The sequence below is a fragment of the Carcharodon carcharias genome, chromosome 26 (assembly GCF_017639515.1).
Source record: "Carcharodon carcharias isolate sCarCar2 chromosome 26, sCarCar2.pri, whole genome shotgun sequence".
Classification (NCBI taxonomy): Eukaryota; Metazoa; Chordata; class Chondrichthyes; order Lamniformes; family Lamnidae; genus Carcharodon; species Carcharodon carcharias.
In genome coordinates, this window is record NC_054492.1 from 7056908 (window position 1) to 7082347 (window position 25440).

General features: G+C 40.8%; 1 protein-coding gene across 8 annotated transcripts in view; it reads left to right on the plus strand.

Moving 5' to 3' along the window:
- Positions 1-25440, plus strand: part of arnt2 (aryl-hydrocarbon receptor nuclear translocator 2) — a 355307-nt gene that overhangs the window by 31853 nt on the left and 298014 nt on the right. For all 8 annotated transcript variants that reach the window (XR_005941438.1, XR_005941437.1, XR_005941439.1 and 5 more), the window contains exons 2-4: positions 2499-2546; positions 9578-9791; positions 17172-17385. Coding sequence is in view for 5 of the 8 variants with exons in the window: in XM_041174965.1 (XP_041030899.1) it covers positions 2499-2546; positions 9578-9791; positions 17172-17385 (476 nt within the window). In the remaining 3 variants the exon portion in view is untranslated. The remainder of the gene's footprint in view (positions 1-2498; positions 2547-9577; positions 9792-17171; positions 17386-25440) is intronic.

Consider the following 25440-nt stretch of genomic DNA (forward strand, 5'->3'; position numbering starts at 1 on the left):
TGCCCCTGGCCATGACCACCAAGACCCCACAGTCACTATCCCTGGCCACATGCTGCAAGACCCCACAGTCATTATCAACATACCCTTTTGTTCCATTCAGAAGATTTGCTATCTTGGGAGTATCCTCTCCAATGACACTATGCTGGATGATGAAATCAGCCATTGTTTGGCTTGGTAAGAGCAAGCTCGACATTTGGCAGCCTCACTCAGACTTTAGAAAGAACATGGAGTATCTCTCAGAACGAAGATCAAAGTCTACCAAGTAGCGATTCTTACATCATTTCTTTCTGGGTGCGAGACTTAGACAACCTACTGGCGTCACATGAAACAACTAGAAGCATTCCACCTTCGCTGTCTGAGATCTATTTGCAGCATCAGGTGGCAGGATAAAATCCCCAAAACCGAGGCTCTTGCAAAGGGCTGCATACATGGCATTGAGAGCATGCTCGTCAGAGCTTAGCTTCACTCGGCCAGTAATGTGGTTCTCATGGAGGATTCCTGCGTACCAAGACTACCCTACAGCCAGCTGAGCATGGGAACCCACACCACAGGACATTCCAAATTTAGATATAAAGACAATCTGAAAGTCAATCTCAAGTTTTGCAAGCTGGATCCCAATACATGGGAGAAATTAAGCTTGGACAGACCCAGATGACCGAGTCTTTATCATAATGCGATTTTGATATTTGAGGAGAACAGAGTCAAGCGCCTTCAGGACAAGCAAGTGTGGCGCAAAGCCAATGCTGCGATTCATCCCTCCAACACTGACTTCATATGCAGTATTTACACACGGTTATACAAATCAAGACTTGGCCTGGTGTCACACATGAGATGACATCAACCTAGGTTGTAGATCAGTCTTTTTTTCTGAACATACATCTGTCAAAGTGACAGGAGACTGCATCATCAAAACTAACTGATAGCAAGAAAACATCCAGGGAAAGAAGTTTCTTAGTGTATTTAGAATATCACTACATAAACTATTGAATTGAAATTCTTTAACTAGAACATTGCCTCAATATTTACATGTAGCATTACTGCCCCATCAGTCTACTCTCAATCATCAACAGTATGATGGAAGGTGTTGCCAACAGTGGTTGAAGTCATGCCTGGCACAAAGCAAGATGATTGTGGCAGTTGGAGGCTGGTCATCTCAGCCCCAGAACAATGCTCCAGGAGTTCCTCATGCATGACCTTTTCTGCAAAGTGCAAGCTGATAAGCACAATCCATAATCTTTTGTTGGATTCTTGTTGCTCAGTCAGAAACAGCAGTGCAAGGTCAGGAAGTAGGGATGATTGTTGTTTGCACATTTTTGAGTCTTACTCACAACTCCTCTGATATTGAAGCAGTCTGTGCCTGCATACAGCTAAACCTGGACAGCATTCATGCTTGGGCTGATGACTGCCACACAGGTGCAAAGCAATAACCATCTCCAGCAAGAGAGAATTTAGCTATATCCATGACATTCAAAGGCTTTACCATCACTGGATACCCCACTACATGCATTCTGGGTGTTACCATTGACCAGAAACTTAACTGGACCAGCCACATAAACACTGTGGCTAAAAGAGCAGATCAGAGGCTGGGAATTCTGCAACAAGTAACTCACCTCCTGACTTTCAGAAGCCTGCTCACCCATCTGAAAAGCATAAGTCAGCAGTTTCATGGAATACACTCCACTTAACTGGATGACTGCAGCTCCAAAAACAGTGTAAAAGCTCAACACCATTCAGGATAAAACATCCTTCTTGATCAGCACCCCATCCACCATATTAAACATTCACTTCCCCCACTGATGACACGTAGATGGCACACACTGCTGCCACCATAAGAAGCATGGCAGCAATGCTCCTTCAACAGCACCTTCCCATCCCAAGACCTGTACTACAGAGAAGAATAAGGGCAACGGGCACTAGGGATACATGCAAATTCTCCTCAAAGCCACACAGCATCCTGATTTTGAACTATATTGCTGTTCCCACACTGTTGCTTCCTGTAACTCTACAGTTCTCTGGGTGTATCTACACCTCATGTGCTGCATTGGTTCAGGAGGGTGGCTCATCACGAACTACTCAAAGGCAATTTGGGATTGGCAATAAATGCTATGCTCCCACAACCATGAACAAATTTTTAAAAATGATGGTGTTACAAATGTCATTGGTATGCAAGTTACTCAACTATGGAATGACTACAAGATTGCTCTCCCATAATTAATATGCTGCCATTTGCATTTGTTTCTAGTTTTATAGTTTTCCGACATTTTTCATATATTTGGATGGGTTAAAATCCAAAGCAAAAGTATACACTTCAAAATGAGAGCATCTATCCCTGGCATGACTGAAATTGTGTGCTGAGAAATGGTAGAACATTGATAATATAAAATGGTAATTCTATTAATTTAGATAATACCTGGTGATTAGCTAGGTTTGCAAGTCTTTGCTCTATGTACTACTTCAATAGATTTAACGTTTTGATTGCAAAATATATTTTTCCTTAGACTGGAATTTGACGATGAAGATGGAGAAGGGCCTAGCAAATTTTCAAGGTAAGCGTATTGGAGTAAGTGAATTGGGGTTGGGTCTGGGAGTGTTGAAACGTTTGCCATGGAATTCCTAAACTGAATTGCCCTGTACATTGTGGGCAGTTTTACTGGTATTTCATCTGAAATGGCAAGCTCTGTTTTGATATAAAATACCCTCTTTTACCATGGCCACCAAGTGGTCTTAATGAAATAAAGATGTAGTGGCAATTAATAAACAATAGTTTGCCAAACAATTGGTAGTATCCCTTGGCAGCATTTGAGTGGTGAAAATGGCATGTTTGTGTACGTTTTGATTTTATAAAATGAAATTCAAATATCAAAAAATCCAAGAGGATTAGCAGCATATGAAATTAGTAAAAACTGATTTAGTGGACTCTGAAATAAAGCATCACTTTATGGATAGAACTTACTCCAAGTCAAAGGAAATGGGACTATTTAAAGTTGGGGTGGGGACTAGCGATGATACCTAAGCTACCAGATTTACACTAATTTCTATTTATCCCTGAGTCCCTACTTTTTTGTGATCATTTTTGCCCATCTTATCTGCAATATACATGCCCACTTGTGCTGAGACGCTTCAATGGTGGAGAATGAGTGAATGAGGCAAAGAGGAGAAAGAGAAAAGAAGGATTAGGAGTAGCAACAGGGAATGATCACTTAAAGTTTTGAAGGCAGATAGAAACCTTGGAGGGAATTGATGGTGACAATCTTAATTGGGTCTCGAGTTTGGAGAGCCATTGGGGAAAGAAAAATCTTTTGAATTGAAGAACAACAACAATTTGTATTTATAGAGCACTTTTGACGTAGTAAAATGACCCAAGGTTCAGGAGTGCCATTGAACAGAATTTGATACTGCAACACTTGAGGAAATGTCAGGTCAGGTGGAGCTCAGTTTTCAGTAGTTCTTAAAAGTAGGAGAGAGAAGTAGAGATGTGGATAGCATTAGGGAGGCTGTTCTAAAGCTAAGGTGCAGGCAGCTGTAAACACGCCTGAAAGCATGGCTGCCAATGGTAGAATAATGAAAATCGAGGATGTGCAAGAGCTTAAAATTGGAAGAGTGCAGAGGCAGTGGAGGTTTTAGATCTGGAGGAGATTGCAAAGCTATGGAAGGGGTGAGGCCATGAGGAGATTGAAAAACAAAGATGAGGTTTTTAAAATATTGGGAGCCAGTGTAGGTCAGTGAGCATTGGTGATGGGTGAATGATATTTGATATGACTTAGAGATGTGAGATGAGGTTTACAGAGGGTGCATGATAGGAGATGGGCCAAGAAAGCATTGGAATAGTCAAGCTTAGGGATATAAAGGCATGGTTGAGAGTTTCAGTGGCAAATGAGTAGAGAAAGAGGCAGAGATGGGTGATGTTATGGAAGTGGGAGTAAGTGGTCTTGGTGATTTGGGAGGGTATGGTGCTTGACGCCTAGCTCAGGGTCATATAGGACACCAAGGATCCAGTCAGTCTGGATAGTGGCCAAGGAGAGAGCCCAAGCCAGTGACTAGGGGGTGAGATTGATTGTAGGTACTTAGCTTATGTCTTCCCAATACTTAACTGGAGAAAATTTCTGCTCATCTAGTACTGCGTGTCAGGAAAGCAGTGTGACAAATCAGAGGTGGTGGAAGTGTTGGTGCCGTTGAAATACATGTGGAACTGCTGTGTTTCCAGATGACATCTCTGAAAGGCAACATAGAGTTGAGAAAGCGGAAGGGATCAAGAATTGATCCTTAGAAACTCCAGAAATGATGGTGTGGAGGCAGATTAAGGCTTTGTTTCCTCATAGAAAATCACCTGCAATGGTTTCTATTCCCACTTCCACAATGCTACTTCTGGTGCCCTGCTATTTCTCATTTACATATTTTTCCTCAGCAACATTATCTGAAAGCACATGAACACCATCCTTCATCCTGCCGATTGTCTGAGGCTATGCCAGACTGTTTGCATACTTGGTGTCATATTTGACCCCCAAGATGAGCTTCCATTACAAAGGCTATCTATTCCCATGTTTATAGTGTTGTCTGGCTACATACCTGTTTCAGTTCATCTGCTGAAGCTCTTACCCATGCATCTGTTACCTCAAGACTTGACTATTCCAATGCACTCCTGGCCAACCTCCTACATCCTATCGTCTAAGCTTGAAGTTGCCAAAACTCTGCAGCCTGTGTCCTAACTTGCACCAAGTCCATTGCTCCTGTGCTCACTGACCTACGTTGGTTCCCAGTTGAGCAACATCCAAATTTTAATATTCTCATCCTTGTTTTCAAATCCCTCTATAGCCTCACCCATCCAGCTGCATAAACCCCTGACATATCTGTACTCAACCAATTCTGGCTCTTGAACATCCCTGATTTTAACTGTTCCACCATTGGTGGCTATGCCTTCAGCTGCCAAGGCCTGAAGCTCTGGAATTCTCTCCCTAAACCTCTGTGTCTCTACGTCTTTCTTCCTTTAAAATGCTCCTTAAAACCTCCCTCTTTGACCAAGCTTTTGGTGATCTGTCTTAAATCTCACATGGCTCAGTGTTAGATTTTGTTTTATAATACTCCTGAGAAGTGCTGAGGAATGTTTTATTACTTTTAAAAGTGTTATATAAATACAAGTTGTTTTTGTACATGGCATAGTTTACTCCATTCATTGGATGATGTGAGAGGTTGCACATGAAGAGCAGGAGGGCACATGGGTTACATGAGTTGACCATCTGGGCTTTATAGGAGATGCCATTAGAAATTTAATGTGATTCAATAAGATTAACAACTTGCAAATCCTAGGGTCTATTCTCAAATTCTCAAAGTGTATTCCCTTTATTTTGACTATGTTCTCTTTTCTGCATTGTTGGTAATAGATGTATAGCACTGTCCCCTTAAACGCAAGTACAGTAAGGGAATGGTTCACTTTAAGTGGACAAGATCTAAGCATGGAGGACCTTTTCTTCTTTCTCTCTATTTGTATTGTTAGCACATTTGATTCATGTACAGTAGTGTACATCCAAATACCCCCACCCCACACCCCACAAACCCTCTCATTCTCAGGAGTGTGCTGGCAGGTGCAAATCGGCAGCTTGGGGGGTGGGGGCACCATGCCCATCACCTACCTGCTTCCGCTGGATTTTTACCAGTGGCAGGGGGTGGTTTTGGGCAGCCTGCCCACCCTTGGATCAATTGAGGCCCTTAAGTGGTTAATTTGGGCTGAATGGCCTACTCCTGCTCCTAACTTACGTTAAAATACCAGCCAAATACCAATAGCTCACACTAGGTGAACCCTGATGGCCTGGTGGTGCCAGTCCAGGCATCTTGTGGCCCACGGACCCTTTCTGGGGGTTGTGCGCTACCCTTGCTTGTGTTTCCCCCTTGCTTTCCCAATCACAGACCTCCCACCCCTCTCGCCAGGGCCACTTCCCCATTTGCCTTGGCATCTGGCTCCAGCAACAATCCTAATGTAGCTGCAGTTCCAGCCGTGGCCACTGTCCCTACGGCTGCTTCTGAGACTGGAGAGCTGCTGGACATCTGATTTGGCCAGCAGCTCTCAGAGGTAGAGTTTCATCCCAGATGGGCCAGGAGTCTCGACTTGAGACAGTTAATGGCCTGGCGGAGATTCCTGGCCATGTGGAGGCGGGATCGCCTCCGACTTTTATGCCTGGGACAGGGCTATCACCTCCAAATACAATTCCGGCCATCTTTAACAAAATGAGGACATTCTAATTTTTAAATATGAATATTTTTTCCAAAAATTGTAATTAAATCTTTAAATGAAACAATTCTATATATTTATTCGAATTTAAAAGTGCTAGCGACTTCATATATTCAGGAAAAGGCTGATTTTTGAATCAGTGGAATTGTTGTGAAGTGGAATGTTCAATGGTTTCTCCACAATGCCATATGCTGGTTTCTGGCTAAACAACAATTTGCTCCCAGCACTTTGCATATCTTGTTCAATTATTGACCACAAGGAGGTGCATAAGTTCAGCATACACAGTAGCATCCCTTGATTGTAGGTTTTTAAGATTTCAGATGAATTTGTTAAGCCCTTACTCTTATTGTCCTATTGCCTTTGTAAGTATAATGCGTGTGTAAAAAGTTTATATACCTCTCCATTATGATGATGTTCAGAGGGTGGTTTCTAATTCTAAGCACTATATCAATGAGCATATATTTTTGTACTGTCATGCAGTGATTGTTGTTGTTGTTGTTAATATACGATGTACATAGATTTGCTTTTAGTTCCTGTAAGTTGACAGCTTATTTTTTTTTTGTAGGTATGCTGATCAAATCCTTGGTAATAAAGAAAAATGTACAAGGTAGGAGTAACACTAATGGGTTTAGCACGAACCAAAGCAAGTCGTTTCATCCTCCTCCTACAAAGCCAGCTTACTCTTTCTAGCATAGAGAGTTGACTTTGCTTCCAGGTTAAAGGATGACTACCGTGCTGATGACAAGAAAAACTGGACAGGTAGGACAAAGCAAAAGGCTCCCCAAAGCAATTTTACCATCTGTTCTCAAATCTTGTTCAAGTCAGCAATTCTTATAAATATGAAACATGCAGCAATTATTTTCATGTGTGAAATAATGACAGCTTCTGCCTATTGCAAAGATAGGTGCAGTAACCATCAGAATATTGAGAAAGCTGCAATCATATGATGTTGCTTTTTGTCATTAACTAATGCAAGAAATAAGTGTGATGATTACATGTATTGAATTACCTTTGTACGATAATGGAACCTGATTAAGTTTCCTTTAAGGAGTAAAAGTATACAATACCGTCAGTGTTTCCGTGAGCATGTAACTAGAGGAATTTTGATTCTTAGGTTGATTTATTGGCTGAGTTCAGTGTTGAATCAGATCTTTTGGAATATCATGCAATGCCATTTTTCACAACGTATAAAGGTATTTATTATAATATTGCTTGATATGTAGTATGCAGGTTTTGGTAAATTGTATTTGGTTATCTGTCGAAGGAATTTTATTAATTAATTAGAATAGCTTCTTGACTTCCGGTGACTGCCTTGTACCAAATGACCTCCAAAGGTTTTGGCATTTTTACTGTAGATTCCAGATTTGAATGATGCAAACCACCAGGTTTAAGCCATCAGTTTAGCTCATTCATTAGCACAGATGCCCCTGGTTCAAAAAGCTGTGGTTTCAAGGCCCACTCGAAGGCACGAATACATAGTCTGGGCTGACTTTTCAATTACACCACTAATGGAGTTCTGCATTGTCAGAATCCCTTTGAATGTTGTGTTTAAACTGAGGTTTTGTCTGCCTTTCCCTGTGGTGGTGCCATTTGGAAAAGGACCAGAGAGTTTTCCTGATATGCAACATTCCTTCCTTCAACAGTTCCACCAAAACAGGTTAATTTGTCATTCCTCTTGTTCCCTTTTTTTAATGGGATTTTGCTGTGTATAGTGTTTTCGCTTTCACAACAGTCATGCATTCATAACCATTATATGTGCAGCTGTTTCAAAGTTGTGATGTGATCCTATAAAAATGCAGGTTATGTTTACCTCTTTTCATGAACTGCTCTCTAAGCAAAAGTTTACTCTTATAACTTCTCCATTTGGTTTCTTTTTTGAGGTGGTTTACAATACTGTTCTAAAAATGAAATTGATTCATCATGTGCACAGGAGCTGCAATGTAAGGTCTAAGGGGATACAAAGCGTACCAGTGAGTTCCAGGCTCTGTTACCGTCAACGACGGCCATCACAGTCCAGTAAATTCATTCTATATACCTGAAGGCAATTTTGTTTGTCACGTAGAATAATGTTCTGGTATAAAAATCAAGATATTTATTTTAAAAAGTTCTGAGAATTTATTTTGGTGGAAGGCCAATATAATGTAAAAGTAAACTAATTCAGTCAATTGTTGAAATAAATGGAAGAGTATGTAGTGTGTGAGGAGAGAGCACATTTTTCAGTATTTTTGTAAAATTGTAAAATTACTTATGCAAAATTATGAAGGTCAATAATTTTTTTTTAAATTATGTTGTTTACATGCTTCATTTATATAGGGAATTAGGCATTATGAAGTAAGTACTATACAAATAAGAAATATGCAAATACTTTTATTTAGAATGAGTGAAATAATGACTTAAATTTCAGTTACACAATTTTGTGAAGTGCTTTTCATGTTAGAAGAAAAATCAACTCTGTCAGGTACAAATTTTAGAGCTGCCATAGACATTCTCACAAGTTCATTGGCACAAATCACTTCCGTAAGTGTACCTCATGCTGTTTAAGTTCTGGAGTTAATTTCCACTACCAAATACCTCTCTGTGATTGTTTCATTCCTGTGGTTTACACTAGTCATACAAACTGACAGCATGTACTTGCACATGCATTTCTCTAATCTTTCAGTTGGTGGGTCTGATGAACTGACTGGTAAAACACAGTAGATGATAAATCAAAAAGCTGTCTATCCCGCAGGTGATAAGTGACTGAGCAAAAGTAAAAATTCTAGACTCTTTTATTAAACACTTGCTGTAGCAACACAACACAGCAAAAAATCTACAATAGTATTTGGAATAACAAATGAAATATTCACCTTTTGCTTTATTTCCTTTGTTTGGGGGGGTGTTGCTGGGAAATGGGAAATCTAAATTCCTAGGTTAGGCCAAGACGTCCTTTCTATCATCCTTCATTAGGTCTGACTGACCCTCAATATATTTTTCTGCCATTGCTGTTAATTCTGATGCCAGGAAGCAGACCACCCTGGCAACTACCCTGCTGAGTTTAAATGAATGGAATCATCTCAACTAGGATAGGAATGAATGATGACTGAAATGTCAAAACTAACTTTCATTATCTGGAGCATGCTGGCTGAGACATTTTGCCTGAGTTCTATGTAGCCAAGTCCTGCTGTCCTCTTAATTGAACCTTTGAACGATTATTTATTACACTATGGCTCTTACATCGCTGTGTAATCAGAAATCCCGAAACATGGCAGTGTTACAGGAAATAATTTACTGGCAGCTGTAACTGGATTGTTTTCCATTTTCTAATTCTCTTTTGTAGCTTATCAATATTCTAATTGATACTGTTATAATCTGCAGAGAGAATCACAGTGAAATTGAGAGACGACGTCGAAACAAGATGACTGCCTACATCACAGAACTATCTGACATGGTGCCAACGTGCAGTGCTTTAGCACGTAAACCTGATAAACTGACGATTTTACGCATGGCTGTTTCACATATGAAGTCTTTAAGGGGAACAGGCAATACTTCCACTGATGGTGCCTATAAGCCTTCATTCCTAACAGAAAAGGTTAGTGTTGGAAATAGTCTAATAAAAGTTAAGTGGTGAATCCTGAAGCTGTAAAGAAAACAGTCAGCATTTGCTTTTCATGCATTCAAATCTTGTCACATACATCTGTTTAGCTAAACTGAACACAGTTTTTTTAAGTTGCAACACTTGAGCACTAAATTTAATTTCAACTTTTTTATGTAATGAAAACCGAGGACAGCCAAGAAAGTCCCTTGTTCTATTCTTGGTCTGTGATGAGTTGCTGATCTCATCCAGGGGTGCGAGTTTGGGCAACTATCAAATGCTGCAGAGAGGTTGGCACAAGCAAGCAGAGGTGTCTCAATCATACTGACAAAGTGTGACATTGGCCAGGACTGTCAAAGTCCTGTAAAAAAAAGCAGAAACTGGGATGGAGGGATTTGAACAATATGTTTGGAAGAGTTGGGTATATTGCTGAGAGCCAATGGCACATTCAAATTGTGCCCACCATACACTGTTAGAGTGGACTGGCAAAGGGTCACAATATTCCAGGAAAATCAATTACATAAAAAAGCAGATTCAGTTTTTTCATGGGAAGCTCATCTTGATGTCATGATCCTAGATCCAGTGTGACCAGTCCCAAATACTAAGGGCCTGTGTTGCTCTTGTATGTCAGTTTTTCCCATAGATGCTTATTTGTATTCTATCTCAAAACATTTAATTTGGTTTCAAAATATTTGGCATTCTTTGTCATCATCTCGAACTTGATATGTAAAAAAAACTTGTTCTTTAGAAGGAAAGTACTTGCATGCTGGGAAATCCTGAGTGCAGATAAACATTCTGGTGCAGGCCATATTTCCAATTAAAACTCTGCTGCCACCCTTGAGCAGAATCTGACAAAGAAGCAGGCCAACATGTTGGTTGATGTGCCATTGTGCTCAGATAGATGGTTTAACAGCCATGGAGGGAACTGTAATGTCAGAAAAGATGTATTCTTTGCTATGATTTCTGTGGTCAACCAGACGGCAGCAAAATAGTTAATTGAACATCTGTTCTTTGTGAAACCAGTGGAAACTGAGCAATTATCCTTTCTAATGTGTCAGCCTCTTTGAATGACACCTCACACAAGGGTCCAAGTGATTTGAGTGGATAATTTTTATTGGTCATGTCCTGTAGTGGATTACCTTTAGGATAGCTAACATATATGAAGTCATTGCTTTGCAATTCCCATGCTTTTGCCCGTGGTTTGGGAAGAGGCGAGCAAGGTTTAAAGGGAGCTGCAATAAGTTTGTAAAGTATCTTCAAATACTGACAACTGTGATTAAATACTTATCCTTTCTCAACCTTCTGAAGAGAATTGGATGCTTTGGAATATTTTGGTTTATTATTCAATCAAACAAAAATAAGAATATTGTAGAGTGCATCACAGCTTAGTCTCTAAACACAGAGAAAAGCACAGTAAAACAGTACAGAAAAAATAAGCTTCGGAACAAGGCAATGACCAAAGGAGAAGCCATTGATTGATGCAGGTGTCCCCGCTTGTGAAGACCCCTGTGGTTGGCAGAGCAGCCAATCAACTATGAAAGGAGAGGTTAGGGGACAACCTTAATACTAACCGCATATCAGATTTATTGAATAAAATTAACTTTGATAAATCATACTGTAATCTTAAACCTTGTAGCTGAAAATCTAGCTAATGGTGACATTATGATGCACTTAGTTAGCCTTGTACCTATGATTTAGATTCCACTGATTGATATTAAATATCAATATCTTTACCTAACTTTGTGGTGACCCTAATTGCATCAGAGATTTTTAAAAATAAAACAGTAGTAATTAATACTTCTGTCCTATTTGATCTTTGATGACTTTGAACAAATCATTGTTATCCTTCACTCATTTCATAATGTGGGGCCAAATCTTCTCTGTCCAGATTGTCGTCGACCGAATATACAACTGAAGCTGTATGGCAGGACCCTGTGGAAGTCCTGATGCATGGACCTATGTGGGAAGTTCCTGGAAATTTAACCTTCTGATTAGCAATTCCCAGGGACCCACCAAGAAAGTCTCCAACTGAGCTGGAGTCACGGACTTGCAAGAGATCCATGGGTCTTACCTGAAGAGTTACCAGGAAGTGTTAGACAGATTTACAACCTGACATAACACCTAGGTAGCTCCACAACCACACCCTTTCGCTCCTGACCCAAACTGAAGTCAAGGGCGGTCACTCTCACCTCACCTCTGGATTTCAGCTGTTCTGTCCATGTTTGAACCAAGGCTGTGATGAGGTCAGGAGCTGAGTGGCCCTGACAGAACCTGAACTGAGCCTCAGTGAGCAGGTTATCGAGAACCATGTGCCGCTTGATAGCACTGTTGATGGCCCCTTCCATCACTTTACTGATAACGGAGAGTAGACTGATGGGACGGTAATTGGCCAGGTTGGATTTGTCATGCTTTTTGTGGACTGGACTTAACTGGGCAATTTTCTAATTGCTGGGTCGATGCCAGCGTTTTAACTGGATTAGAACAGTTTGGCTAGAGGTGGCAATTCTGGAGCACAAGTCTGCAATGCTATTGCTGGAATATTGTCAAGGCCCATAGCCTTTGTGGTATCTAGCGCCTCAGCCATTTCTTAATAACACGTGGAGAGAATCAAACTGGCTGAAGACTGGTATCTGTGATGCTGGAGATCTCCAGAGGAGGTCGAGTTGGGTCATCCACTAGGCACTTCTGGCTGAAGATTGTTGCAAATGCTTCAGCCTTATCTTTTGGACTGCTGGACTCCCCTATCATTGAGGGTGGGGATATTTGTGGAGCTGCCTCCTCCAATGAGTTGTCTAATTGTCCACCACCATTCATGACTGGATGTGGCAGGCCGGCAGAGCTTAGATCTGATCCATTGGTTGTGGAATCACGTAGCTCTGTCTTTCACTTGCTGTTTACACTGTTTGGCATGCAAGTAGCCTTGTGTTGTAGCTTCACCAGGTTGATACCTCATTGTTAGATAGGCCTGGTGCTGCTCCTGGCATTCATTGAACCAGGTTTGATCCCCTGGCTTGATGGTAATGGTAAAGTGGGGGATATGCTGGGCCATGAGGTTACAGATTGCGGTCAAGTACTGCTGATGGCCTATAGAACCGCATGGATGCTCAGTTTTGAGTTTTTAGATCTGTTTGAAATCTATCCCATTTAGTATGGTGGTAGTGCCACACAACACGATGGCGGGTATCCTTAATGTAAGGTGGGACTTCATCTCCACAAGAACTGTGCGGTACTTACTCCTACCGATACTGTCATGGACAGATGCAATTGCAGCAGGCAGATTGGTGAGGATGAGGTCAAGTATGTTTTTCCCTCTTGTTGGTTCCCTCACCACCTGCTGCAGATGCAGTCTAGCAGCTGTGTCCTTTAGGACTCGGCCAGCTTGGTCTGTAGTGATGCTACTGAGCCACTCTTGGTGATGGACATTGAATTTCCCCACCCAGAGTGCATTCTGCATCCTTGCCATCCTCAGTGCTTCCTCCAAGTGATGTTCAACATGGAGGAGCACTGATTCATCAACTGAGGGAGGGGGGTACGTGGTAATCAGCAGGAGGTTTCCTTGCCCATATTTGACCTGATGCCATGAGACTTCATGTGGTCTGGAGTCAATGTTGAGGACTCTCAAGGCAATTCCCTCCTGACTGTATACCACTGTGCTGTTACCTCTGCTGGGTCTGCCCTACCGGTGGGACAGGACATAACCAGGGATGGTGATGGTGGTGTCTGGGACATTATCTGTCAGGTATGATTCCATGAGGATAACTATGTCAGGCTGTTGCTTGACTAGTCTGTGAGACAGCTCTCCCAATTTTGACACAAGCCCCCCCAGATGTTAGTAAGGAGGACTTTGCAGGGTTGACAGGGCTGAGTTTGCCATTGTCATTTCTGGTGCCTCGGTTGATGCCAGGTGATCTGCCCTGTTTTATTCCTTTTCATTGACTTTTTGGCGGTTTTGATACAACTGAGTGATGTACCAGGCCATTTCAGAGGGCGATTAAATGTCAGCCACATTTCTGTGGGACTGGAGTCGCATGTAGGCCAGACCAGGTAAGGATGGCAGATGTTTTGCCTGAAGGAAGGATGTCCCACTAAAGGACGTTAGTGAACCAGATGAGTTTTTATGACAACTGACAATGGTCATCATTAGACTTTTAATTCCAGATTTTTTATTGAATTTAAATTCAATCCGAACCCAGGTCCCCAGAACATTACCCTGCGTCTCTGGCTTACTAGTCCAGTGACAAGACCACTCTGCCACTGCCTCCCTTTGAAAATTGTTTAGTAACTGCTGTTTCTTAGCATTGTTGATAACATCTTCCATCACATTGATGATTGAGAGTAAACTGAACGGACAGCAATTGGCTGGATTGGATATGTCCTGCTTTTTGTGGACATGATATACCTGAGCACGTTTCCGTATTTCTGAATAGACACCAGTTATGTTGGTGGCCTGGAACAGCTTGATAAGGGACATGGCTAATTCTGGAGCACAAGTCTTAAGTACTACTGGTGGAATGTTGTTAGGGCCCACAGTCTTTGCTATATTTACTTTTTTTAGGATGTGGGCATCGTTGGCAAGGCCAGCATTTGTTGCCCTTCCCCATTTGCTAAAAATCAGTGACTTGCGAGGCCATTTCAAAGGGTAGTTAACAGTCAACCACATTGCTGTGAGTCTGGAATTACAAGCAGGCCAGACCAGGTAAAGATGGCAGATTTCCTTTGCTAAAGAGCATTAGTGAACCAGATGTGTTTTTACATGATTTTCTAGATGCGGGGCTTGCCTTATGAGGAGAGATTGAGCAGTTTGGGCCTATACTCGCTTGAGTTTAGAAGGATGAGAGGAGATCTAATTGAGGTATATAAGATGCTAAAGGGGATAGACAAAGTAGACGTGGAGTGGATATTTCCCCTTCTGGGGCATTCTAGAGCGAGAGGCCATAGTTTTAGGCTAAGGGGTGGTAGATTTAAATCGGAGATGAGGAGGATTTACTTTTCTCAAAGAGTCATGAATCTGTGGAATTCACTACCGCAGAGTGCAGTGAATGCCGGGAAGCTGAATAAATTTAAGGAGGAGATAGACAGATTTTAATTAGTAATGGGTTGAAAGGTTATGGGGAGAGGGCGGAAAATTGGAGTTGAGGCCGAAATGAGATCAGCCATGATCATAATGAATGGCAGGGCAGTCTCGAGGGGCTGAATTGTCTACTCCTGCTCTTAGTTCTTATGTTCTTATGGTCACCATTACTGAAACTAATAAAATAATTTATTGAATTTAAATTCTGCTAGCTGCCATGGTGGGATTTGAACCTGTGTCCCCCAGAACATTAGCCTGGACTTCTGGATTACTAGTCCAGAGAGATTACCCATGTGCCATTGTCTGCCCAAGCATCCAGTGTGCTTAATCGTTTCTTGCTATCAACTTAATTGAAATGGCTGACATCAATGATAATGGAAACCTGTGGAAGAGGCCAAGATTAATCATCTAGATAACGCTTCTGATTGAAGTGGTTGTAAGTGCTGCACTTTGTCATTTGCATCTTTATGCTGGGGTCAACCATCATTAAGGGTGGGGATGTTTGTGAGCCTCTTCCTACCGTTAGTTGTTTATTTGTCCACCATCATTCATGACTGGACAGTAAGGATTGAGGAACTTTGATTTGATTAATTGGTTGCTGGATTGCTTAGCTGCCTATAGCAGGCTTGTCCAACCTTTTTGCTTGGGGTGGGGGGGCACACTTGTATATATTTCCCACTCAAAGGGCTGATGAGCAAATTTTGGAGAGCTTTGGCACAACAATAAACTGATTTTGGAAATAAGTTGAGGTTTTAAGGAAGTAAACAATTGCTGAGCAAAAGTACAACTATGTCATAGCAATAAATTGTTAAGTTAAAACAGAGTAAGTAATAAAAATGACCAGAGTGTGAGAGGGTCAGTGTGTGTTTCTGGCTCACTCCCAGTCTCAGGGTGCTCCCTTACTCACCTTCACCCACTGTGAGTGGGTGTGTGTGCGTGTGTTGGTGTGTGGCAGTGAGAGAGAGTGAGAAACCTGAAACTGGGCATAAGGCAGACTCGCATTTCCCCCCCCACCACCATCCCTCCCACTGGACACTCAATCCCTTGCACTCCTCCTCCACCCCCCCGACACACACACACACACACACACACACACACACACACGCGCGCGCGCACGATCTGGTTAGTAATCTCTGGATTACTCCCAGTGCCACATGCTAGTATGAGAATAATATAGGAGTATAGGATTAGTAAAGTAGAACAGGTTAACATGTGGCTGAAGAGATGGTGTAGGAGAGAGACATTTCAGATTCATTGGGCATTTAGACCAGTTCTGGGGCAGTAGGATCTTTTCAAGGTCGACTGGTTGGAACCAATGTCATAGTGGGAAGGTTAACAAGTACTTTTGAGGAGATTTGAACTAATTTGGCAGGTGGGTGGACACCAGGATGAAACATTAGAGAGAAGAAACTAAGTGCACAAAGGATGTCATCTGGTTTAGAATAGTAATGGAAAAGGACAGGCTTAAAAATACATAACTGGAGGAGGGCTCACTTCACTGGGTTGAAAATATAGTCCACTTGGATCGGAATCAAAGAAGTAATTGAATGATGTGACACCTTTAAAGATTAAATGGTTTGGGTACAGAATAAGCATGTCAGTCTGGGTACAGAATAAGCACGTTTCCATGAGAGAGAAGGGAAAAGCATTCAAAGCTAGAGCTCCTATATAGAGAATAGTAGGCTTACGACAAATGTGATGTTTGTAATGCAGTAGAGAACTAAGCTGAATAACAAAGGAGACTGTCAAAAGGCAGTAAGGGCACAAAGCAAGAGTATGAGAATAGATTTGTGGCTAACATTAAAGGGAGCCCAAAATTTTTTTATAAACCTATCAATAGTAAAATAGTTGAGTAATAAATATTCAGAGGATGGTTGGGGGCCAAAAACGAGACCATCGTGTTAATTCTGAGGGTATGTGAATTGCTCCTTGAGTGCCAGCATGGATGAGATGGGCTGAATGGCCACCTTCTGTACTGTAATGATTCTAGGATTATCTCTAAGCTCTCTAGCCAGGGGAAACAGCAACTCAGTCTCAAAATTTTATACATTTCAATAAGATCACCTTTCGTTCCTCAGTACTCCAGAGAATAGAGGCTTATTCTACTGAATCTTTCCTCATGGGACAACCCCCTCACCCCAGGAATCAATTTAGTGATTCCCTTAATTTGCAAATGTGGGAGAATAAGTTATTAACATTTTTATGGTGAATCATAACAGAAATGTTTGAATTATGTAACAGCATTGAATAGTGAAATGTCCTATCTTTCTGCATTTTAACATCCTAATTTTCCCTTTTCTTCCAAGGAGTTGAAGCATCTGATTTTGGAAGCAGCAGATGGATTCCTTTTTGTAGCTGCAGCTGAGACTGGAAGAATCATCTATGTTTCAGACTCTGTTACACCTGTTTTGAACCATCCACAGTCTGAATGGTTTGGAAGTACCTTGTATGATCAGGTTCATCCAGATGATGTGGAGAAACTGAGAGAGCAGCTGTCTACATCAGAAAGTTCCATGACTGGTAAGCGTTTTGTCTGGTAATGAAAGATTGGCATCTCAGAGAATGTAAAGACTACTTGAAAGTTAGCAGACAAGTATTAGAACTGCTTGCCTCCACACAACTACCATACTAGCTCTGCGTTTAGCCAATAAATACCTGTGTGACTCTCAATATGTAACACAAAATATTTGGAAATGAATGAAATATAAAAGCAAATCTAATTAATGGAATAATTGAGAATGGTTGACATTTCAACTTTGTCTACAGCTTAACTGTCAATCCATTCATTCACAAAGATCTTTTACAAGGAAGAGTGCAGCACTCATTCTGGTTAGCAACATAGAAAGACCTCCGGAACAAAAGGAAGGCATTCAGCCCATTATATCTGTGCTAGTGCTGGCCAAAAAAGACCTATTCAAGCCTAATTCCATCTTCCAGCTCTTGGCCCATAGCCCTGTAGGTTACAGCACCTCAAATGCATATCCTAGTTTGTTTTTAAATATAATGAGGGTTTCTGCTTCCACCTCCCTTTCAGGTAGCGAGTCCCACACTACACATTGGGAGACAAAATCGTTCCTCAACTCGGCTCTAATTTTACCATTTACTTCAAACCTATGCCCCCTTGTTTTTAACCTTTCTACTAAGGGAAATGGGTCCTTTCTATCCACACCATCTAGGCCCCTCATAATTTTACACACTTCAGTTTAAGTCTCTCCTCTGCCTCCTCTGTTCCAAAGAAAGCAACCATAGCCTATCTAATCTTCCCTCAGAGCTAAAATTCTCCATTCCTGGTGGCATCCTCAAAAATTTCTTCTGTAACCTCAAGTGTGATCACACCCATCCTGTAAGACAGCGACCAGAACTGTACACAGTACTCTGTGTTTCAGTACTGGTGTTTCTACCATTCTTGCAGAGCCTTTCTGCTCTTAAACTCCAGGCCTCAGCCAATAAAGGAAAGAATCCCATGTATCATCATGACCACCTTATTGACCTGTCCTGCTACCTTCAGGGTTGTATGGACATGCACTCCAAAATCCTTAAGTTCATCTGCACTTCTTAGTATCTTACCATTCGTTGTTTATTCCCTAGCCTTGTTTGTCCTCCCAAAATACATGTTTCTTCAGATTGAATTCCACTTGCCACTTTTCTGACCAGCCTCTTGATATTGTCCTGCAGTCTGCAGCTCTCTTTTTCACTAAGAACCAACCACCTGACCATTCTCATATCATCTGAAAACATCTTAATCACACCCGCTGCATGACCTATGCCATGAACAGCACAGGGTCTAGTGCTGAGCCCTGCAGAACTCCACTGGAAACAGCTTTCTGGTCACAAAAACACCATAACCCCTTGTTTCCTGCCATTGAGCCAATTTTGGATACCACTTGCTGCTTTTTCTTGAAACTCATGAACTTTTAATTTTCTGACCATGAGAGATCTTTCCAAATATCTTGCTAAAACCCAGGTAGTCTGCATTAAACATGCTACCCCCATCCTTGTTACATCCTCAGAAAAATTCAGTCAAGTTAGCCATCGGGACCTTGCCTTAACAAATTCATGTTGATTGTCCTTTATTAATCGGTGGCCCTCTAAATAATGATTTATACTGTCTCTCAGAATTTTTTCCAATCATTTGTCCACCACCTAGATTAGGCTGACTGGCCTGTATTTAGTCAGACTATCCCTTCATCCCTTTTTAAACAATGGTAAAATGTTAGCAGCGCTCAGGCACCCATTGTGTAGCCAAAGAAGATAGGAAAATGCTGGTCAGAGAACGGTTACAGGAACCAGAGACCATTTGGCCCATCAAGTCTGTGCCAGCTTTCTGCAAGAGCAACTCAGCTAGCCCCAATCCCTTGCCCTTTCCTGTAGTCCTGCAACTTATCTCTCTTTGCTATTTGTCCAATTCCCTTTTGAGAAGTCATGATTGACACTGCCTCCACCCCACTCAGAGTTAGTGCATTCAAGATTCTAAACACTCACTGTGTAAAGATGTTGTTCCTCATGTTGCCATTGGTTCTTTTGCCAACCATCTTCAATCAGTGTCCTCTGGTTCTTGAGCCTTCCAACAATGGGAACAATTTCTCTCTATTTACTCTGTCTCAACCCTTCATGACTTTGAACATCTCTATCAAACTTCTCAACCTTCTCTCCTCTAAGAAGCTTGACCCCAGATTCTTCATCTATCCACATAGCTGGAGCTTCTCATTCCTGAATCCTTTCTAGTAAATATTCTCTGTGCCCTCTCCAAAGTCTTCACATCCTTATTAGTGTGGCACCCAGAATTGGACAGAGTATTTCCAATAGGCACAATACTTCAGTTGAAGCCAAACCAGTACTTCATAAAGGTTCATCATAACTTCCTTGTTTTTGTACTCTATGCTTCTACTTATAAAGCCCAGGATCCCACATGCCTCTTTAACCACCTTCTCAACAAGACCTTCCACCATCAACAATTTTTGCACGTACATCCCCAGATCCCTCTGCTCCAGCACCCCCTTTAGAATTGTACTCTTTATGTTGCCTTTTCTCATTCTTCCTACAAGAATAGATCACTTCACACTTATCTGTATTAAAGTTATCAGCCACGTGTCCATCCATTGTACCAGCCTATCTGTTATCTTGAAGTTCTACACTTTCCTCCTCATAGTTCAGAATAATTCCAGGCTTTGTCATCTGCAAAGATTGAATCTGAGCCCTGTGCACTCAAGTCTAACTAACGAGCATACATCAAGAAAAGTAGTGGCCCTAGTACTGAACCCTGGCAAACCATATATACCGCTATGTACCTTCCCCCAGTCCGAAAAACAATTGTTCACCACTCTTCTGTTTCCTGTCACTCAGCCTACTTCGTATTCATGCTGCCACTTTCCCTTTGATTCCATGAGCTTCAACTTTGCTGCCTAATCTATTATGGGTACTTTATCAAATGCCTTTTGGAAGTCCATTTACACCACCTCAATCACATTACAGTATCTTCAACATTCTCTGTTACATCATTAAAAAGTGCATTCAAGTTAGTTAAATATGATTTGCCTTTAACAAATCCATGCTGCGTTTCCTTAATTAACCCACACTTCTCCAAATGATTGTTAACTTTATTCTGGATTATCATTTCTAAAAGCTTTCCCACCACCCAGGTTAAACGGACTGGACTGTATTTGCTGGGTTTATTCTTACACTCCTTTTTTTTTTAAACACAGATTGTAACATTTGTAATTTTTCAGTCCTCCCCACCACCCAGTATCTAATTGATCCTACTCTTTCCTTAGTTATCTTATTGCTTCTTATGTATTTTTAAAAGATCTTTGTACTTTCCTTGACTTTACTTGCCAATATTTCTCATACTCTCTTTGCTTTCCTAATTTCCTTTTTAATTTCACCCTTTCACTTTCATTATTGCTGTATGAGTGTAGATTGTAAATAGGCAATTTATCACTATTATCATGTGATTATTAGTGCTGCTTAAGTTGATACTATCTTAGCAGAAGGTTTTAATCTGACTCTTTAGACTTTGTCATACGGTCAGGATTATCTGTAATAAAAACAAGTTCAGTTCTGTGAATCTTCAATTGCAGAATTATCCTAGAATCATTTTCAAATGAACAGTGGCTTTATGAAGGAGAGATGCACAAAGTTAAAGACAGACGTTTTACATTTATGTACAATGTTTCGTCACCTCAAGGCATCCCAAAGCGCTTTACAACTAGTGAAGTACTTTTGAAGTGTAGTTACTGTTGTGTAGGAAAGCTATCAACCATATTGCATAAGTGGCAGGGGGAGGGATAAACCAAGCATATGCAGGCCATTCAGCCGAACATCAGTGGTGGGGTAGATTTAAAGAGAGTAAATTAAAGAGAGCGAAATTAATTGGCGTTTGAAAAAAGTATGGACTAATTAATGAAAGTCATTATGCATTGTTAAGGTAAATCATGTTTGACTGATTGAGTTGAGTTCTTTGATGAAATTACGGAGATGGTTGCTGTGGGTCACAAAGGTTAATGCGCTGATGGACTTTCAAAAGGCATTTGACATAGAGCCGTGTAATAGACTTATTAGCATAATTGAAGCTCATGGATTAAAGGGACATGGCAGCATGGAAACAAAAATAGCTAAGGGATGGAAAACAGGAAGGAGAAATGAACGACTTTTTTAGACCTGAGGACAATGTAAAGTGGTGTTCCTCTGAGCTCAGTATTGGGACCACTGCTCTTTTTGATGTAAGACCTAGATTTTCGTATACTGGACATAATTTCAAAGTTTGCTGATGATATATTGAATATTAAAGAGTAAAGTAACAGATTTCAAGAGGGTGTAGATGCATGAGATGGGCAGACACATGGCAGAAAACGTTTAATACAGAAAAGTGTGAAGTAATACATTTTGATTGGAAGAATGAGGAGAAGCATTATGAACTAATTGGTAGAATTTTAAAGGAACATTGAGACCTCGGGGTGCATGTACACAAATCTTTGAAGTTGGCAGGACACATTGAGAGACTGCTAAAAAAGGATTTTTGGCTTCATTAATAGAGGTAGAGGGTACAAAAGCAAGGAAGTTATGCTAATCCTTTATAAACACTTGTTAGAACAGCTAGAATAATGTGTTCAATTCTGGGCCCCATACTTTCATTCTAAGGCCTTGGAAAGGGTGCAGAAGAGATTTACTAGAATGGCGTCAATATTGCAATCTCCGTAGAAACCAATAACTTTTAAAGAGAATTTTGAACTTCCAGTTAACAGCTGAAAGAAGAACACATCAGAATATCACATTTTAAAGCTTTTACTGTATCAAATGATTAAAAACACCATTGACTAAACACTTATATTCATTTTTAGGCTGATTCTGTCTCTCACTTTGTACTTCTCAGTTGGCTCAAGACCACACAAGAGCAAACTGCTGTCTGACTGTGATATTCTTTGATTTATAAGGAAGCCTGCAACCTGATCTCAAAATGGCTTCCTCCACCCTCTTCCCCATGGCAACCGGAAAGACATTAGCTTAGTTTTGTATCTAAGTAGAAATGCTGATAGTAATCTTTGATCCCAACTCACTTTTGTCTTAGAAGTAAAGGGATAGTTTATAGCGCAACTGCTTATAACATGATTTCTGTAATAGCTTCCCGGGACTTTGGGAGATTCAGGGTCTATTTATTGTGGACTTGGACATTGCTATCATTGTCTGCAACCGTAAATACCTTGCACCTCCCTTTCGATAAAACAATGAATCCCTTTGATCTCTAACAACTAAACCACTCTGGCTTACTGTCAGGCAGACTCCAGCACAGGTCACGTGACCCCATCCATCTACCCTACATTTAAAGATGTGGCCCTAAAACATCAAGATCTTTTAAACCCCACCATTGTAACAACCAGCTTATGGTTCAGTTATGTAGGTAGTCTGCAGAAGCTGGAGAAGGTTAAGAAGAGATTTGACAGAGGTGTTCAAAATTCTGAATGGTTTTGATATGAGTAAACAAGGAGAACCTGTTTCTGGTGGCAGAAGAATCAGCAAAAAGAGGACACAGATTTAAGATGCCTGGCAAAAAAAAATTAGGATCACTAATTTTTGCCTAGTTGAGCTATCCAAGTTTACACAGCTGACAGCAGAAGTGATGAAATTCATTGCAGGACTACCTCTTTCAGGGACTGCCATGGAGCTGGTTGCGAAATAAGTAGTACTGTGTCCTGGGAACAATAAAGGAGCTTACGCAGAAGCAAAACCACTGCAGGTGCTGGAAATATGAAATAAAAACAGAAATTCTGGAATAGCTCTGCAGGCCAGTTGTTATCTATGAAAGGAGAAACAGACTGTCTTTCAAGTTGATAACATTTCGTCATTGAGGGCTTAAGACCACATCAAAAAGTCACAATTTCAGTGCTTAAAGTTAAGAGGAGAATTATTTGGCTGGAGTTTGAAAGAATTGGTGTCAAACTAGATGAGTGTAATTGTGAATCATGTTTGGAGCTCAGGAAAACATGAATGATTTCCATTTTAGCCCCCTTTGTTCAAAGCACTTGAAACAAAATAACATGGAGCAGTGTGTGTGCAGGATCCTTGGAAGGAAATGGGACACTTTATTGTTTTTTTTCTTGGTGGTGAGAGGAGAGAGGGATAATGTAGGCCGGGTATTGGAACATCGTGAAGGCCGTAGATGAAAAATATTTTGTCAGTGTAAGTTGGATGAACCCATCAATTTTTTTTTGTTGTTCCTATGGTATCGTGCCATTAAAATACTCTTCCAGTTCCCGAAAAGATCTTCAGATAACAGCAGAGTTCATTTATAATGCTACCAGCAGGTGGCACTGGCCAGTCACACATTTACTTTGTATTCGTTCTCAGCACTGGCAAGATCATCATTTATTATCTTCCTTGGGATGAATTAAATATAGTTTCTAGAAAACAAGTTTCCATAGCACCATTTCTGGGCAGAATTTGTCATTTCATAAATAGCTTGTGTAGGCAACAAGTTTTGTGTTGGAATTCAATGGAACAGGCAATAATTTCAGTTTGAAGCTACAGAAATTTGTTCACTGAGAATGTAGTTGCAGAAATACATGTGTAGGCATTTCCAAATATAGGTTGAATTAATTGATACTTTACGAACACAATAGTCAATCTTCTATGGATAAAGTAAAATAATATACCTTCCAAGTTTTTCCTGATAAATTAGTAATTAATATGTTCAGATTTGACAGTGTGAGATTCTTGTGTGTGACCATTAATCTTATAAAGAGTTCTGTAATGTAGGAATCAAATGGCATGCAAGATTAACTGGGTCTAGACTTTGTTTCCTTGGTAAAAGATAAACATTAAATTATTAGTTATGAATTGCCCAGAAATTAATGATGCTTTGCAGTTGCACCAAGTGATGATTAACTTGTTCTATCCCATTGGTTTTACTGCTGAAATCATGGGAATTCCAGTTTTATCAGCCATAATTTAGTTGGTGGCATTCTTGCCTCTGAGTCTGAAAGTTTGGGATGCAAGTCCCACTTCAGGACTCGTTCACAAAAATCAGGTGTGTGTAAATGATCCATGACACTATTTTGAACAAGAACATGGGGAGTTATTCCTGGTGTCCTCACCAATATCTAACCCTCAATCAATATCACAAAAGCAGATTATCTGGTCATTATCACATTGCTGTTTGTAGGAGCTTGCTGTGCACAAAGTGGGTGTCATGTTTCCTACATTACAATATTGAATGCACTTCAAAAGTACTACATTGACTGTAAAATGCTTTGAGATGTCTGGTGGTCATGAAAAGGTGTTTTATAAATGCAAGTCTTTTTTTCCCAATGGCTTTTGAATTTTATTCTAATTTTTATTGTATTTTCAAGAAACTGCATGCACAGAATTTTTTGAAGGAGTTGCATGTTTTGATGACATGCAGTTTGCAGAATGTGCATTGGGAATGAAGTTTTCTTGGCATGTTTGTACAGTTTGTTCTTGATCCCTAAGGATCAGTAGGGTGAGGGGGTAGGACGGTCTTAACCTTTTCGCAGTTCTCTTGGGTAGGATTGCTGTGGTCCAATTTCTTTCCCTGGAGAGGGGGAAGATTCATTTTGTTTTGGGAAGAGGGCTGTCTTATTTGATCGGTGAACCTCTGACCTGAAAACTTTGGGTGCTTCATTGATAGGGACATAGTGTACAAGAGCAAGGTTATGCTGAACTTGCATAAGGCACCAGTTTGGCCTCAGCTTGAGTATTGCATCCAGTTCTCGGCACTGTGCTTTAGGAAGGATGTGAAGGGATTAGAGAGAGTGCAGAAAAGATTCACAAAAATAGTTCCAGGGGTGAGGAACTTCAGTGAAGTTGATTATTTGGAGAAGTTACGACTGTTTTCTTTGGAGAGGAGAAGGCTGTGGGAAATTTGATAGAGGTATTCAAAATCATGAGGAGTCTGGATGTGATAGATAGGGAGAAACTTTTCCCACTCATGAAAGGATCAAGAACAAGAGGACACAGATTTAAAATAATATGCAAAAGAAAGAAAAGTGACATGAGGAAAAACTTTCCAGTTGCAGGCTGAGACCAAATATCAGCTCTCATTGAGCTGTGCCCCATAGGTAC